The sequence below is a fragment of the Maylandia zebra genome, linkage group LG2 (genome assembly GCF_041146795.1).
Source record: "Maylandia zebra isolate NMK-2024a linkage group LG2, Mzebra_GT3a, whole genome shotgun sequence".
Taxonomy (NCBI): Eukaryota; Metazoa; Chordata; class Actinopteri; order Cichliformes; family Cichlidae; genus Maylandia; species Maylandia zebra.
Window position 1 is genome coordinate 34,823,989 of NC_135168.1, and position 12,002 is coordinate 34,835,990.

Here is a 12,002-nt window from a genome sequence, read left to right on the forward strand (position 1 = left end):
GTCACAGAAGAAGAGAACAGTAGGAAACCATTTTGGTTTTAAACGAGCTGATGAATGAGGATTGTGGTGACCGTGATGGGCTGTCCATGGTGGACAGCAGGTAATTCAGTGACCTCTTGCTCCTCACTGAATGCCTCTGGGTCCCTGCTGCCATCTCTGACAGTGTTTGAGAGGGAAGAAGAAAAAAATAGATTTTGCAAGAAATTTTACATTAAATTTAGCGAAACTAAAACATCATAGGAGGAGAGGCTACCAATTGAATGAAAAAAAGATATACAGGTGAAACTCGAAAAAATTTGAATATCGTGCAAAAGTTCATTTATTTCAGTAATTCTACTGAAAAAGTGAAACATAATAAAAACTCATTACATGCAAAGTGAGATAATTCAAGCCTTTATTTGTTAAAATTTTGCTGATCGTGGCTAACAGCTTGTGAAAACCCCAAATTCAAAAGCTCAGAAAATTTGAATATTGTGAAAAGGTCCAGTTGTAGGCTCAAAGTGTCCCACTCTGATTAGCTAATTAATCCAAAACATCTCCAAAGAGTTCTTGAGCCTTTAAATGGTTTCACAGTCTGGTTCAGTAGGAATCACAATTATGGGGAAGACTGCTGATCTGACAGTTGCGCAGAAAACCATAATTGACACCCTCCATAAGGAGGGAAAGCCTCAAAAGATAAGTGCAAAAGAAGTTGGATGTTCCCAAAGTTCTGTATCAATGCACATTAATAAAAAGTTATGTGGAAGGGAATGGTTTGGAAGAAAAAGGTGCACAAGCAGCAGGGATGACCAGAGCCTGGAGAGCATTGTCAGGGAAAGGTCATTCAAAAGTGTGGGGGACCTTCACAAGGAGTGGACTGAGGCTGGAGTTGGTGCATCAAGAGCCACCACACACAGATGGATCCTGGATTTGGGCTTCAAATGTCATATTCCTCTTGTCAAGCCGCTCCTGAACAATAATGTCAGAAGTGTCTCACCTTGGCTAAAGAAAAAAAGAACTGGTCTGTTGCTCAGTGGTCCAAAGTCCTCTTTTGTAATGAGAGGAAATTTTGCATCTCATTTGGAAACCAAGGTCCCAGAGTCTGGAGGGAGAATGGAGAGACACACAATCCAGGATGCTTGAAGTCCAGTGTTAAGTTTCCACAGTCTGTGTTAATTTGGGGAGGCATGCAGGTGTTGGTCCACTGTGCTTTATTAAGTCCAGAGTCAAGGCAGCTGTTGAAGCTGAAGCTGGCTTCATTTTCCAGCAGGACTTGGCACCTGCCCACACCTACAAACGTACTAAAACCTGGTTCAATAGATTCTCTATGGGGCATTGCCAAGATAAAGATGAGAGTCGTGAGACCGAACAATGCAGAACAGCTGAAGGCTGCTATTGAAGCATCCTAGTCTTCCATAACACCTCAGCTGATAGCATCCATGCCACGCTGCATTGATGCAGTAATTCATGCAAAAGGGCCCAAACCAAGTACTGAGTACATATGCATGATTATACTTTTCAGAGGTCTGACATTTCTCTATTTAAAATCCTTATTTTATTGGTTTCATGCAATATTCAAATTTTCTGAGCTTTTGAATTTAGGTTTTTCATAAGCTGTAAGCCACGATCAACAAAATTGTAATAAATAAAGGCTTGAAATATCTAAAAGGTGAACCTATATTAGTTTCAACTTTTAAGTAGAATTGCTGAAATAAATGAACTTGTGCACGATATTCTATTTTTTTCGAGTTTCACCTGTATAACAATGTGTAATATTCATATACTATTTTTCACGTTAATGAGAGAAATGTAGTAGAAATAAACATAAATATGGCACAGTTTGTCTTCCAGTTTGTCCGCTTCATTTTATGCATATGGAATATAACCACAAATAAAAGTTGGGTTAAAACGCAAATACTTTTCGCCATTTATTTAATTTAAGAATTAATGAAAACGTTTCACAACACAAGCACTTTGAAATTTGCAGTGCAGTCCCTCCACTTCCTCTTTCTCCGGTTCACAGTCATGTGATACGTGTTGCCTTCTGCGTGTCGTCGTCGGCTGGGCAGCATACATTTAGTTGAAAGTTTATACCTCTGAAGTCTTGTGTTTTTAGACGAAACTCACAATGGCAATAACTTCGTTTGCGATCGCGATTTCCGTGATGACTGTGTTCTGGGGTATTGTTGGAGGAATTGTGCCTTGGTTTATCCCCAAAGGACCAAACAGAGGGTAAGTTGGTTAGCTTAGCTCCGACTGGCTATAAGGAGTTTACGGAAGGTTTTTATGTCAACGTTGTATTATTTTCTTAGTTTTTATACAAACAGGTGAAGTGTGCGTGAGCTAAATTTACTGTTGGCGTTTTGTAAAGCTGTTTATTACACTTACATATCACCTTTAAACCCTGTTAGCTACTCTAGTTACTAAAACTTAAGAGTTAGCTAACTAAAGCTAATTTTACTCTGGCTTCGTGCTAAAGTTCCTCACACCCCTTGGCAGTGAATCCTGCTCTTGTATTTCAGTACATAATACGACCATTAATGGATTCTATTTTTGGAAAAAAAAATGCCAAAGTCAGTACAACTTCCTTTATTTGTCTGATTTTCAGTTGCATCACGAGATCCAGCTCGTGAATGTGGATGAATGGCTGGATGTGTTTTAAATCCAAAAACTCGCAGACATTAAATATTAGATGTGCTGTTTATATATTTAAAATGTATATTATTTCCCCACAGTGTGATAGTGACGATGCTGGTGCTAACTGCAGTCTGCTGTTACCTTTTGTAAGTATTCACCATCCGGATTCCTTTTTTTTTTTTTTCCACAGACAGGCACACACACACAGTGGTACTATATATATCTAAAAACAATAGAGGAAGCCTGCAATGAATCAGGCCTATAATATAAATGGCTGAAGTGAGCAGTCAGTTAAATATAAGAGAACTATCTTCTTGATAGGTGATTAATGCATTTGGATAATTACAAATTGGTCCACTTCTGTTGCTCCAAGTTAATTGATGCACATTGCTTGAAAATAAAGCAGACTATGCGTATCTTATTTAAGTCATAAATTATTTACATTCACAGTTTTGAATGCATCTGGTGTTTTGTTGCATGCTGGCAGACAAAAGGGGGCAGTATAGTCACAGTAGTGTTACAGCCATGTGAGGTTAATCTCCCAAATGCCCCCCAAGCTTGATGCTGTTATAATAAACCCAGGAGCTGGTTGCAGTGTTGTGACAAACCGTGGTGTTCATTCAAGATGACATTTTTATTAGAGAATATGATGTGAGTGTTTTGTTTGTGATCTTGATGGTGTCCTCTCTGTTCACCCAGCTGGTTGATAGCCATTCTGGCCCAGTTGAACCCGCTGTTTGGGCCTAGCCTGTCCACTGATGTTATTTGGTACCTGCGCTATCACTGGCCTTAATTTGCCTTTCTGGGGCTCCCAACCCTTAAGGTAAGCTTAAGACTATACCTACATGCTACTTTTATGTAATATATTAATACTTGGATGCCTCTCGTCTAATGTTGTGTTATTATTCTCTCAGCAGCAGGATGACCTTGCAGTGCTGCACACCAGTGGATGTTTGCCATTGCAGAGATCAGTTGTCCCCAATTGCCTTAAAACTCTGAACCCTGTATGATTATTGAGTGGCACCAGTGCCTTGTGTATATAATGACTCCCAAAGGGCTGTGAGATCTGTGTGGATGTGCTGTGACCTAAATTAAAGTAACATTTCCTTGTTGCAGTTTTGTTTATATATTATGTACATTGTGTTCAACAATATTGTTAGCATGGATAGCAGTTGTTGTGTGAGTGTGTGTGTGTATGTGTGAAGTTTGTGTCAGCTGGTTCATCAGATAATTAATAAATTAATAAACAAATCATTCATCCATAATTGTTTGTAATTATATATTTTTTTCAAATATAAAAGTGTTCCTTTCTACATAATTATGTTGAAAGTCATTTACACATTAAACACATTTATGTCACTAAAATATTTTCATAGGGCATAGAAAATGCTGTTGTTTTTTTGTAATTTATCTGAAAAAAATGACCCCATAAAACATTTTTCATGCAGTCATTATCGTTGACGTTTTTTGCGTAACAAAACACGTCAAACAGCGACGTTGACGTACGGACTTCAAATTGGCCTCTTTGCTTTCCGTAGCTCCAGCCGGCTACGTTGGCAACATGGCGTCGTCAGATGTCCACGTCCGAATATGCGAACAAGAAATACTCAAATATGACTTGGAAATTAAAGCTCTCATCCAGGTGCGAATATTTCTTTGGTAAGACTGCTTAGTGCTGCGACGGGACACGTTATTTTTTGAGCGTGTCACATAGCGGAGTTGTATTAACTTGGCCTGATTTTATGAGGTGTAGCGACCGTCTCCGAAAGCCTGCACCGGAACATTTTCTATCAAAGTTACAAAGAGGCTGTAAAAAAAGAATATTTTCAGCCAAGATTTTATGAACAAGATGTTGTAATAATAATGTAGATAACCAGCCGGTGTTGTGTTGCGCTAACTAGTGATTTCCGGTATATACCAAATGATGATCCTCCCAAAACAGGTCACTTCTTTATTTTATATATAACCCCTTCATAAATCCCGTTGACTGCAGCCCGTTTACATTATAAGCAAAACGAATACTTGCCATAAAAACACATCTGAGATCACTTTTTGGTACATCACCTGTATTTAAACTGTTTAAAATAACTTAAAGCTCTAGTGTGTTAAATATTTCTATCATGAATAATAGAAAACCATTTAGATTCAGAAAATTGAGATTGAGATTAAACAGCTCCTTTTTGTAGGAGAGATGTGGCCAAGAGGCTAAGAAATATTTGCAATGTTTCTTATTTCTTTATTCTCTGTTTTTAATTCCTGTTGACTACAACCTGTTTATCGGTGTAAAAAAAATCTTTCTGGCAGCAGGTATTTAGATGTTTTCATTTAAACGAAGGATTAATGTAATTTATGGACCTAAATAAAAATCTACCTACGTTAATCTTTTTCAAGTAGTCAATGGACAGGAAAGCAATTCAATAAAAGGCGCGCTGGAAAATCAAGCATTATTTTCCAAACATGTACCGGATCAAGTGCCTCACTTTTGCGACACTAGTAAGCACAAGGCAGTGTAGGACCATATTTGGTAGAAACTATTCATATTTTAAAATGATTTTAGAGCATATTTAAATATAAATGGTTAAGTTAAACTCTATTTTGCAAAACTTGTCAAAAAATATTAGAAAGCTGGTTAATTTGGGGGGAAGTGTCGATAAATAAATACATTAAAAAAATCCGCTTTGCAGGAAAAAGTGAAAATAGTTAAAAGGTGAGGAGGAGGTCTAAAACAGTGCGAATTCCACAGTTCAGCTTGAGAAAGCAGTGTTAATATGCAGAACAGCTGTCGTTTCAACATGTGAACAGTAACAGCAGTGTAGCAATGAAATGTCATGACTTTTATCCTTGGTTCAACATTTTACCAGGATATCAGTGAGTGCACAGGCCCTCAAAGCAAGCTGACAGAATTAAATGGAGAAGTGAAAAAGAACTTCCTCAGCTTAAGACTACGGATTCAGGTGAGAGATTTTTACCAATTAATAGGCTGTACATCGGTTGCTTGAACTTTTTTTTCTTTTAATTGTAAGCCCTTGTGGTTGTTTTGCTTCCATGTTAGGACTTTGAGCAGATGGCAATGGAGCAGGACAAAGAGTCAGACAAGCAGGCCTTGATGACTCAGGTAGAAGGCCACAGAAAACAGATGCTCAGGTAATGCATTTTGCCCACTTTAACACTTTAAAAGTCTACTTAATAAAAGCTTATTCATTTTCTTTTTTGTATTTTTTGCAGTAACCAGACAACCTGGAGGAAAGCCAACCTGGCCAGCAAACTTACAATCGACAACATGGAAAAGCAGGCCCTTCTTAATGGAGCTGATGATTCTGTGAGACAGAGGTGAGCTGAAGATTGTCCTAATATTTAAAGACCACTAAATCTCAGCTTTGCACTTAAGCAACGTTTGCTTAAATGCAAAGAAAAAAGACTATCGGGGAGCGTGCTTTTTCTTCACGTGCCCCATTTTTGTGGCACAATCTCCCTCAAGATATTAGGCAGGCATGCTCGGTGGAGGTTTTTAAAGCTAAGTTGAAGACCCACTTGTTCACCCTATCCTACATGTCTTAATTCTATGCCATTTAGTTTTAAATTTTTTTATTGTTTTTAACTTTTATTATGTTTTTAACTTGTTATTGTGTTTTTAACTTGTATTGCTGTGTATCGCTTTTATTTATTTATTTATCTCTTTATTTTCAAATAAAGAGATAAAAATATTATTATTATTATTATTATTATTATTATTATTATTATTATTATTATTATTATCATTATTATTATTATTATTATGTGATGCATTCTGTTTGCATGCATTCTTTTTAAATCAGGAAGATGACCAAAGAGGGTCTGGCCCAGACCACCAGCGACATCACCGAAAATCTTATGAGCATCAGCCGAATGATGGCCCAGCAAGTTCAGCAGAGCGAGGAGACCATAACGTCACTAGGTTGGTGAATGAACAGTATCCTGTTGTTTTGATATACTTTTTTAATTTTAAATGGCATTAAAGCATTCTTGTTTACTGAGAGTAATTTAACAGGTTATACTGTGTTAATGCACACGCTCGGAATATAATGTCTATTTATATCAGTGACAAATGTGTAGCCCCACATTTTTTTTCTTTTCTGTTTAAAGCAACCTCCTCCAGAACGATCCAAGAGACAAATGATGAGTTTAAGACAATGACAGGGACCATTCAGATTGGGAGAAAACTCATCACCAAGTACAACCGGAGGGAGCTCACCGACAAGCTGCTCATCTTCCTGGCGTTAGCTCTGTTTCTCGCAACAGTGCTCTACATCCTAAAGAAGAGACTGTTCCCCTTCCTGTAGACCAGAAGGGTTCTCCCGTGAGCATGAATGGTACTTTCCATAGTCAGTGGGAATGATTTAAACAACTCTGAATGCTGCGTGCTATGCTAGACGCATTACGGCGTCTGCACGGCAGAATGCGAACCGCTTACTTGACTGAACTGAGACGCTGCTGAGAGTGAAATATTGTCCACACAGAGGGAGAGCGACCTACAGGCCTGCAGCTCAGAGGCAGACTAAAGGAAAAAAAATATTTTGGCTTCAGGATGTAAAACGTGTCTTTGTGTGAGGGGAAACTTGTTTGCTGATTATTATGAAACATGAAATATGGTACAGCATGAGTAATATCATGGTTTCATTTGGAAAAAAGAAAAGTCATTTTTAGCTTCAACAGTTTTTTTATTGGCAAGTCAATCACTGAACTATTAAAGTAGCATGCAATGCTATTAATTACTGTTAATTCAAGGCAAAAAATGCTATGTAATGACATTATATTACAGACATATATATTTGGGATCAAAACAAGGCCTGTACATGTTTTTGCATCACCAGTGGAAACCAAGCCATTTACCACAATCCAGTTTCCCACAATTACTGTTAATAACGTTCCAGCTTTATATGTAAATGCTATTTGTGGGAATGCACTGTGCAACTTACATTACTGTACTCCGTAATGATGAATTAATGTTGTTTATGTGAAAAGAATATTTAAGTACTTTTTAACTTTATTATGATTCAGGCTCAATTGCACTCACTCCTCACTGTGTTTTCCTACTTGAACAGCACTCGTAGGTTGTATATACACTTCTAACTGTCCCTATGTTTATTCACTTGGCATGCAAATCAAAGTTAAAAAAAAACCCCTTTATTAAGTGTAAGACTGGATGCAGTCTGCTCCGTCTCTGCCGGTGTGGCTCTGCAGCAGAGCAGAAAAGCTCCGAAAAGCACCAGCAGTGTTCGCACTGGCAGAGATAGGACAGCATGCAGCCCTGCCTTTCTTCAGATAAGACCCGGAAAAGCAGATTATTCCAACCTGTTTCCCTCTCCCTTTCCAGCGTGAGTGGAGGGTGAGGGATATTTTTAGGTTTGTGTGGCGCTGTTATCTGACGTTCCCTTTTCAACACTACAGAGGAGAGGGTGGCCAGAGAAGCCACATGACCTTGCCACCCTTTGGGCAATTGCCTGGCATTGCTGTTTCATTTTTATTATTTGTAAATGTCATCGCTAATTATTAATAAACACAGTGGCTCCCGTCTTCTTTAGTGTGTCTCAAATGTGCATTTGTCACTGTATTGTTTACAGTAAGATAGCAGACAATAGAGTATGTGTGAAGAGACCTGAGAGATGCCTAAGCATCTCTTACTTGTGTAAAGTGGCGGCAGTTGGACAGAGCCAATTTCCAGCCTGTTCGTATAGCCGCACACTTAGACAAAGCCTTTGGCTCTCTGTCAAGCAAATTGGGCCATTCTTGCATTTAGCACCAAGATACTGACAATTGAGTGTTTGGGTTTGTATCTGGATAAGTGGGCAGAGGTCTCTGAAGTGTACACGACACCACACTGATGGTGTAAACACAGGGATCGGGTGGCTAATGGGAGACCTCTGCAACTTCACATTCATTTAGTAAATTTGACTTTATAGAGCTTTGGTATTGTTAGTATTTAATACATCATTTTGATACTGGGTGTATGTTCAGTTGGAGAGTAACAGCTGTGTTACAATAAAAAGCGAAAGGTTATATTACAGTAATTTTCAGTAATCCAGTGTACTGTCCATAAAAAGTTACATATATTTGATCTGGTCACACCTTGTATTTGCCACCATGTTTCCAAGTTCAGGGAATAAGACTATTGACTTTCAGGAACAAAGAGAAGATGAAGAAATAATTCATATAAAATTTATCTACATAAAAAACTGATCATTCGTTTCAGGTTTTCCGTATTGGAACCCAGTTTGAAACATTTTAAAAGGTCAAGGTCACGGCTAGTCAAAGCAACCTTATAAACATGTGTAAAAAGTACATGCAGCTGACAGTAGGTTGTAAAAAAAGTGTAAACATTTAACAACCTTTTACCTTGTTGAAGCCTACTGAATGAAGCTTTCTAATAGGTACTTGAGCAGTTTAACCAGAAACAAACCATGGGGTGGTTTGATAGATGTCAGATTTTTTATTTTATTTTTATGCATGTTTACCAGTATATAACCCACAGGTGTGCATTATATGTGCTGTTAAAATTATCGTTTTTTTTATTGGATGATTTAGTTGAATTCTTGTGGGGGGTTTGTGATGTACAGTTAGATAACAGAGCCAAAACAGACACGATGAGGACGTGGTTGTATGCTAAAAATTTTAATGATAATAATAATGGTAGTAACAATAATAATATAGAATACATATACAATTATATCATATAATTAAGTTGTAAGTTGTTTTGTTTTCCACCGAAAATACTTTTCGTAAAAAGAAATATGTAATAACCACCTTAAGGAAGATATGGAAAAATAGAAAGTGAAATCTGGCAATATATAAAATTAAAAAATGGCATTTATTATGTTGTTTTTCGCTCAAATTAAATGTGCGCTGAAAATAACTTAAAATGTAACACGTTTAGAGGAAAAACTGGTGCTGAATTCAAACGGAAACTACGAGAAATAATTCATCAAATATAAGTAAATTACACAAACTCCTCAATGTTTTAATTCGTTGGTATACACGCATGCAGTCATAAAATACTATTAAGGTAAATTAACATCTTTTTTTCTTCTTCTTCTCTTGTTTACCACGTCCTAATGCCGTGTAAGGAAGACACCCCGTTACTGGAGGAGTATGTGTTCTGGACGTTACTGAAATCCCCTACCCCAAAGTTCATGTAATTGCCGTTGCTGGAGGTACCTTGCATAGTCTGCATTGCGGCTGCGGGGTAATTGCATGCATAGTTCGTGTTGCAGCTGGAGCCGGTGTAGTTGCTGAAGGCTGTGTAGTTGTTATAACTAAAATGGTTAATGTGACCCATACTGTAGGAAGGATTGTAGCTGGTCGCGTCACTCGCGAGACAGGGCTTCCCATCCCTCACCAGCACCGGCACCGACACCCTCCTGGGCGGCGGCAGGGACACCATCTCCAGGCTCTGGTCCTGCTTCTGCCGCTTGCACTTGTACCTCCTGTTCTGGAACCAGATCTTCACCTGCGTCGGGGTGAGTTTGAGAACACCGGCGAGGTGATCTCTCTCCGGGGCCGAAAGGTACCGCTGCTGTTTGAAGCGGCGCTCCAGCTCGTACACCTGTGCCTGGGAGAAGAGGACCCGGGGCTTCCTGCGCCTCCGAGGCTTGGGCCGGTCCTGATCATCGGCCTTTATGTCCTCCACAGACTCTGACGGAACACTGAATTCGCCTGATTAAGACAAACACAGACAGAAAAAGCACAGAGAAATAACTGAATTAGATTAGAATTCTTCACGATTTTAGAATTTATATTCATATTTTTTATTTTGCGCTGTTATAACGATCATAATAATTGGCACAGGTTCGGGCAGATTGCCCGGCCATCCGTGCGACCAATCATTCCTAATATGATTTACGCACAACGCTATGATTTGTCATTTCATACCAAAGACGTCAATGATAGTTTGGATTTTATTACATTTTTCAAATTAATTTTCAAATCAGTATTAAAGTTCACCAACTTTCATTTATGTTTAAATTTCAAAGGTTTCGTTTTAGGGCCTTTGTCCAGCAGCCCCCGTTTTTCTTGTATACTTTCTTGTGGTACTTATTGCTTTAGTGCAGATAACATTCAGAGAATCTGCCATTATTCAAATCAAGCACATGTGTATCCAGGCCTAGGTTTAATGGGCCTCCAAACTAAAGACAATTCTTTCTTTAGCTCACCTTTTCTTCTTTTCCCCTCAAACGCATCAGATTTTCCACCCTTATCTATTTCCATCTCCATGAGGGATTTGCCATAAAAGGTAGAAGCAAAGTTAAGTGCATTGCCTCTGCCGGCTCTGGAGTCGTGTGTGTCCTCTACAAGAAGCGAGGCGGCGGTGGACGAGATGTCCCGGAGAGGCTCCTGCTTCATTCGGCCCAGCATACAAGAGGAGGAGGAGGATGTCGCAACGGTGCAGCAGTCCATGCGAGAACAATCGTCCAAAGAAGACGCCAGAACGTCATGAGTCTGCTCCAAGTTTAATATATCCTTAACAGAGAAGGGAGTGGACGTGCTAGGGCTGGGAAACATTGTCAAAAACCAGAAAAAGAAAAATAATCTGTTAATCTGTCACATGGAGGCCAAAAAGAAGTCACCAAAAAAAAAAAAAAAAAAACCCAAACAAAAAACCCCACCTTTCCTTCTTGGATTTACGTATAAGTTTGGTATACCGGACTGTTCTTGAGTGAAGTGTGCATTTTGAATGTCAACTCTGACTCCAAACTTTTTTCTTGGCCCCTCTCTCTCCCTCCTTTCAGTGACGCAGAGAATGAGGGAGGGACGGGGGATCCAGTGGGACCTTGAGCTCTGGTACTCCCATTTACTGACGTAAAGTGATGTTTGGTAGGTTGCATGTTAGGCCTGATGTTGGTCATAGGTCTATTTCTTAATTTGCAGCAAAGTAGCCTGCTTAACCAGCCTTTATACTCTGCCCAGAGCAAATAGGATTGCTGTAAATATTCCACTAAATCAGTACATCCTTTCATCCTGTTGGAGAGAAACACATCTTATTGTGCTTTGATTGAGGATGTCACTGGTTTATAAAGCTTCTAAATGAAGTATCCATCTCGCCGGATAGTGTTTAGCACTGCTGTAGTCCATTACGCACAATACAAGCTCCGGATGTTTATACAGGTCTTCAAGTACCAAATAAATAATTTATCTGACATACACATCAAAAACTTGCATTAGCGACCACTGACTTGCATTGTTTAACTTTCTGGGTGGAATCAAAATCCATTAATGCGCCTAGATGGTCGTCTGCGCGTGTGTGCTTGGGGTGTCGGCCCGTGGCTCTTCTGAGGGGAAACGGAGCAGACAAGCGTCAAGAAGGAGGGAAGCAGACAACAGGTTGGGTCCCTGAACAAGGAACCTGAAACCAG

At 39.1% G+C, this 12,002-nt stretch overlaps 3 protein-coding genes across 4 annotated transcripts; 2 read left to right on the forward strand and 1 right to left on the reverse strand.

The window, feature by feature from the left end:
* Window positions 1-1,983: 1,983 nt before the first annotated feature.
* On the forward strand, window positions 1,984-3,881 carry atp6v0e1 (ATPase H+ transporting V0 subunit e1). 2 transcript variants are annotated; one of them, XM_023154520.3, is made up of 4 exons: window positions 1,984-2,211; window positions 2,715-2,762; window positions 3,316-3,439; window positions 3,534-3,881. In XM_023154520.3, the coding sequence occupies exons 1-3, from the start codon at window positions 2,108-2,110 to the stop codon at window positions 3,407-3,409; spliced, it is 246 nt and encodes an 81-aa protein (XP_023010288.1). In that variant the 5' UTR covers window positions 1,984-2,107; the 3' UTR covers window positions 3,410-3,439; window positions 3,534-3,881. The 2 variants fall into 2 exon arrangements, with proteins under 2 accessions (XP_023010288.1, XP_004541154.1); XM_004541097.5 differs by having other exon boundaries at window positions 1,985-2,211; window positions 3,531-3,881.
* A 267-nt stretch (window positions 3,882-4,148) lies between these two features.
* Window positions 4,149-8,176, forward strand: bnip1a (BCL2 interacting protein 1a). Its single transcript, XM_004541096.5, has 6 exons — window positions 4,149-4,258; window positions 5,478-5,570; window positions 5,669-5,760; window positions 5,842-5,946; window positions 6,432-6,550; window positions 6,739-8,176. Exons 1-6 carry the CDS (start codon window positions 4,178-4,180, stop codon window positions 6,933-6,935), a joined length of 687 nt encoding a protein of 228 aa, XP_004541153.1. The 5' UTR covers window positions 4,149-4,177; the 3' UTR covers window positions 6,936-8,176.
* A 1,014-nt stretch (window positions 8,177-9,190) lies between these two features.
* On the reverse strand, window positions 9,191-11,227 carry nkx2.5 (NK2 homeobox 5). The gene is made up of 2 exons (XM_004541095.5): window positions 10,803-11,227; window positions 9,191-10,305 (listed from the first exon to the last, which is right to left on the reverse strand). Exons 1-2 carry the CDS (start codon window positions 11,149-11,151, stop codon window positions 9,692-9,694), a joined length of 963 nt encoding a protein of 320 aa, XP_004541152.1. The 5' UTR covers window positions 11,152-11,227; the 3' UTR covers window positions 9,191-9,691.
* Window positions 11,228-12,002: the final 775 nt, after the last annotated feature.

Coding starts and splice junctions, on each gene's coding strand:
- atp6v0e1 (XM_023154520.3), top strand. CDS start 2,108: ATGGCAATAACTTCGTTTGCGATCGCGATTTCCGTGATGACTGTGTTC. Junction 2,212..2,714: donor CCCAAAGGACCAAACAGAGG/GTAAGTTGGTTA, acceptor ATTTCCCCACAG/TGTGATAGTGACGATGCTGG. Junction 2,763..3,315: donor GCAGTCTGCTGTTACCTTTT/GTAAGTATTCAC, acceptor CTGTTCACCCAG/CTGGTTGATAGCCATTCTGG.
- bnip1a (XM_004541096.5), top strand. CDS start 4,178: ATGGCGTCGTCAGATGTCCACGTCCGAATATGCGAACAAGAAATACTC. Junction 4,259..5,477: donor AAATTAAAGCTCTCATCCAG/GTGCGAATATTT, acceptor ACATTTTACCAG/GATATCAGTGAGTGCACAGG. Junction 5,571..5,668: donor GCTTAAGACTACGGATTCAG/GTGAGAGATTTT, acceptor CTTCCATGTTAG/GACTTTGAGCAGATGGCAAT.
- nkx2.5 (XM_004541095.5), bottom strand. CDS start 11,151: ATGTTTCCCAGCCCTAGCACGTCCACTCCCTTCTCTGTTAAGGATATA. Junction 10,306..10,802: donor TGAGGGGAAAAGAAGAAAAG/GTGAGCTAAAGA, acceptor TGTCTTAATCAG/GCGAATTCAGTGTTCCGTCA.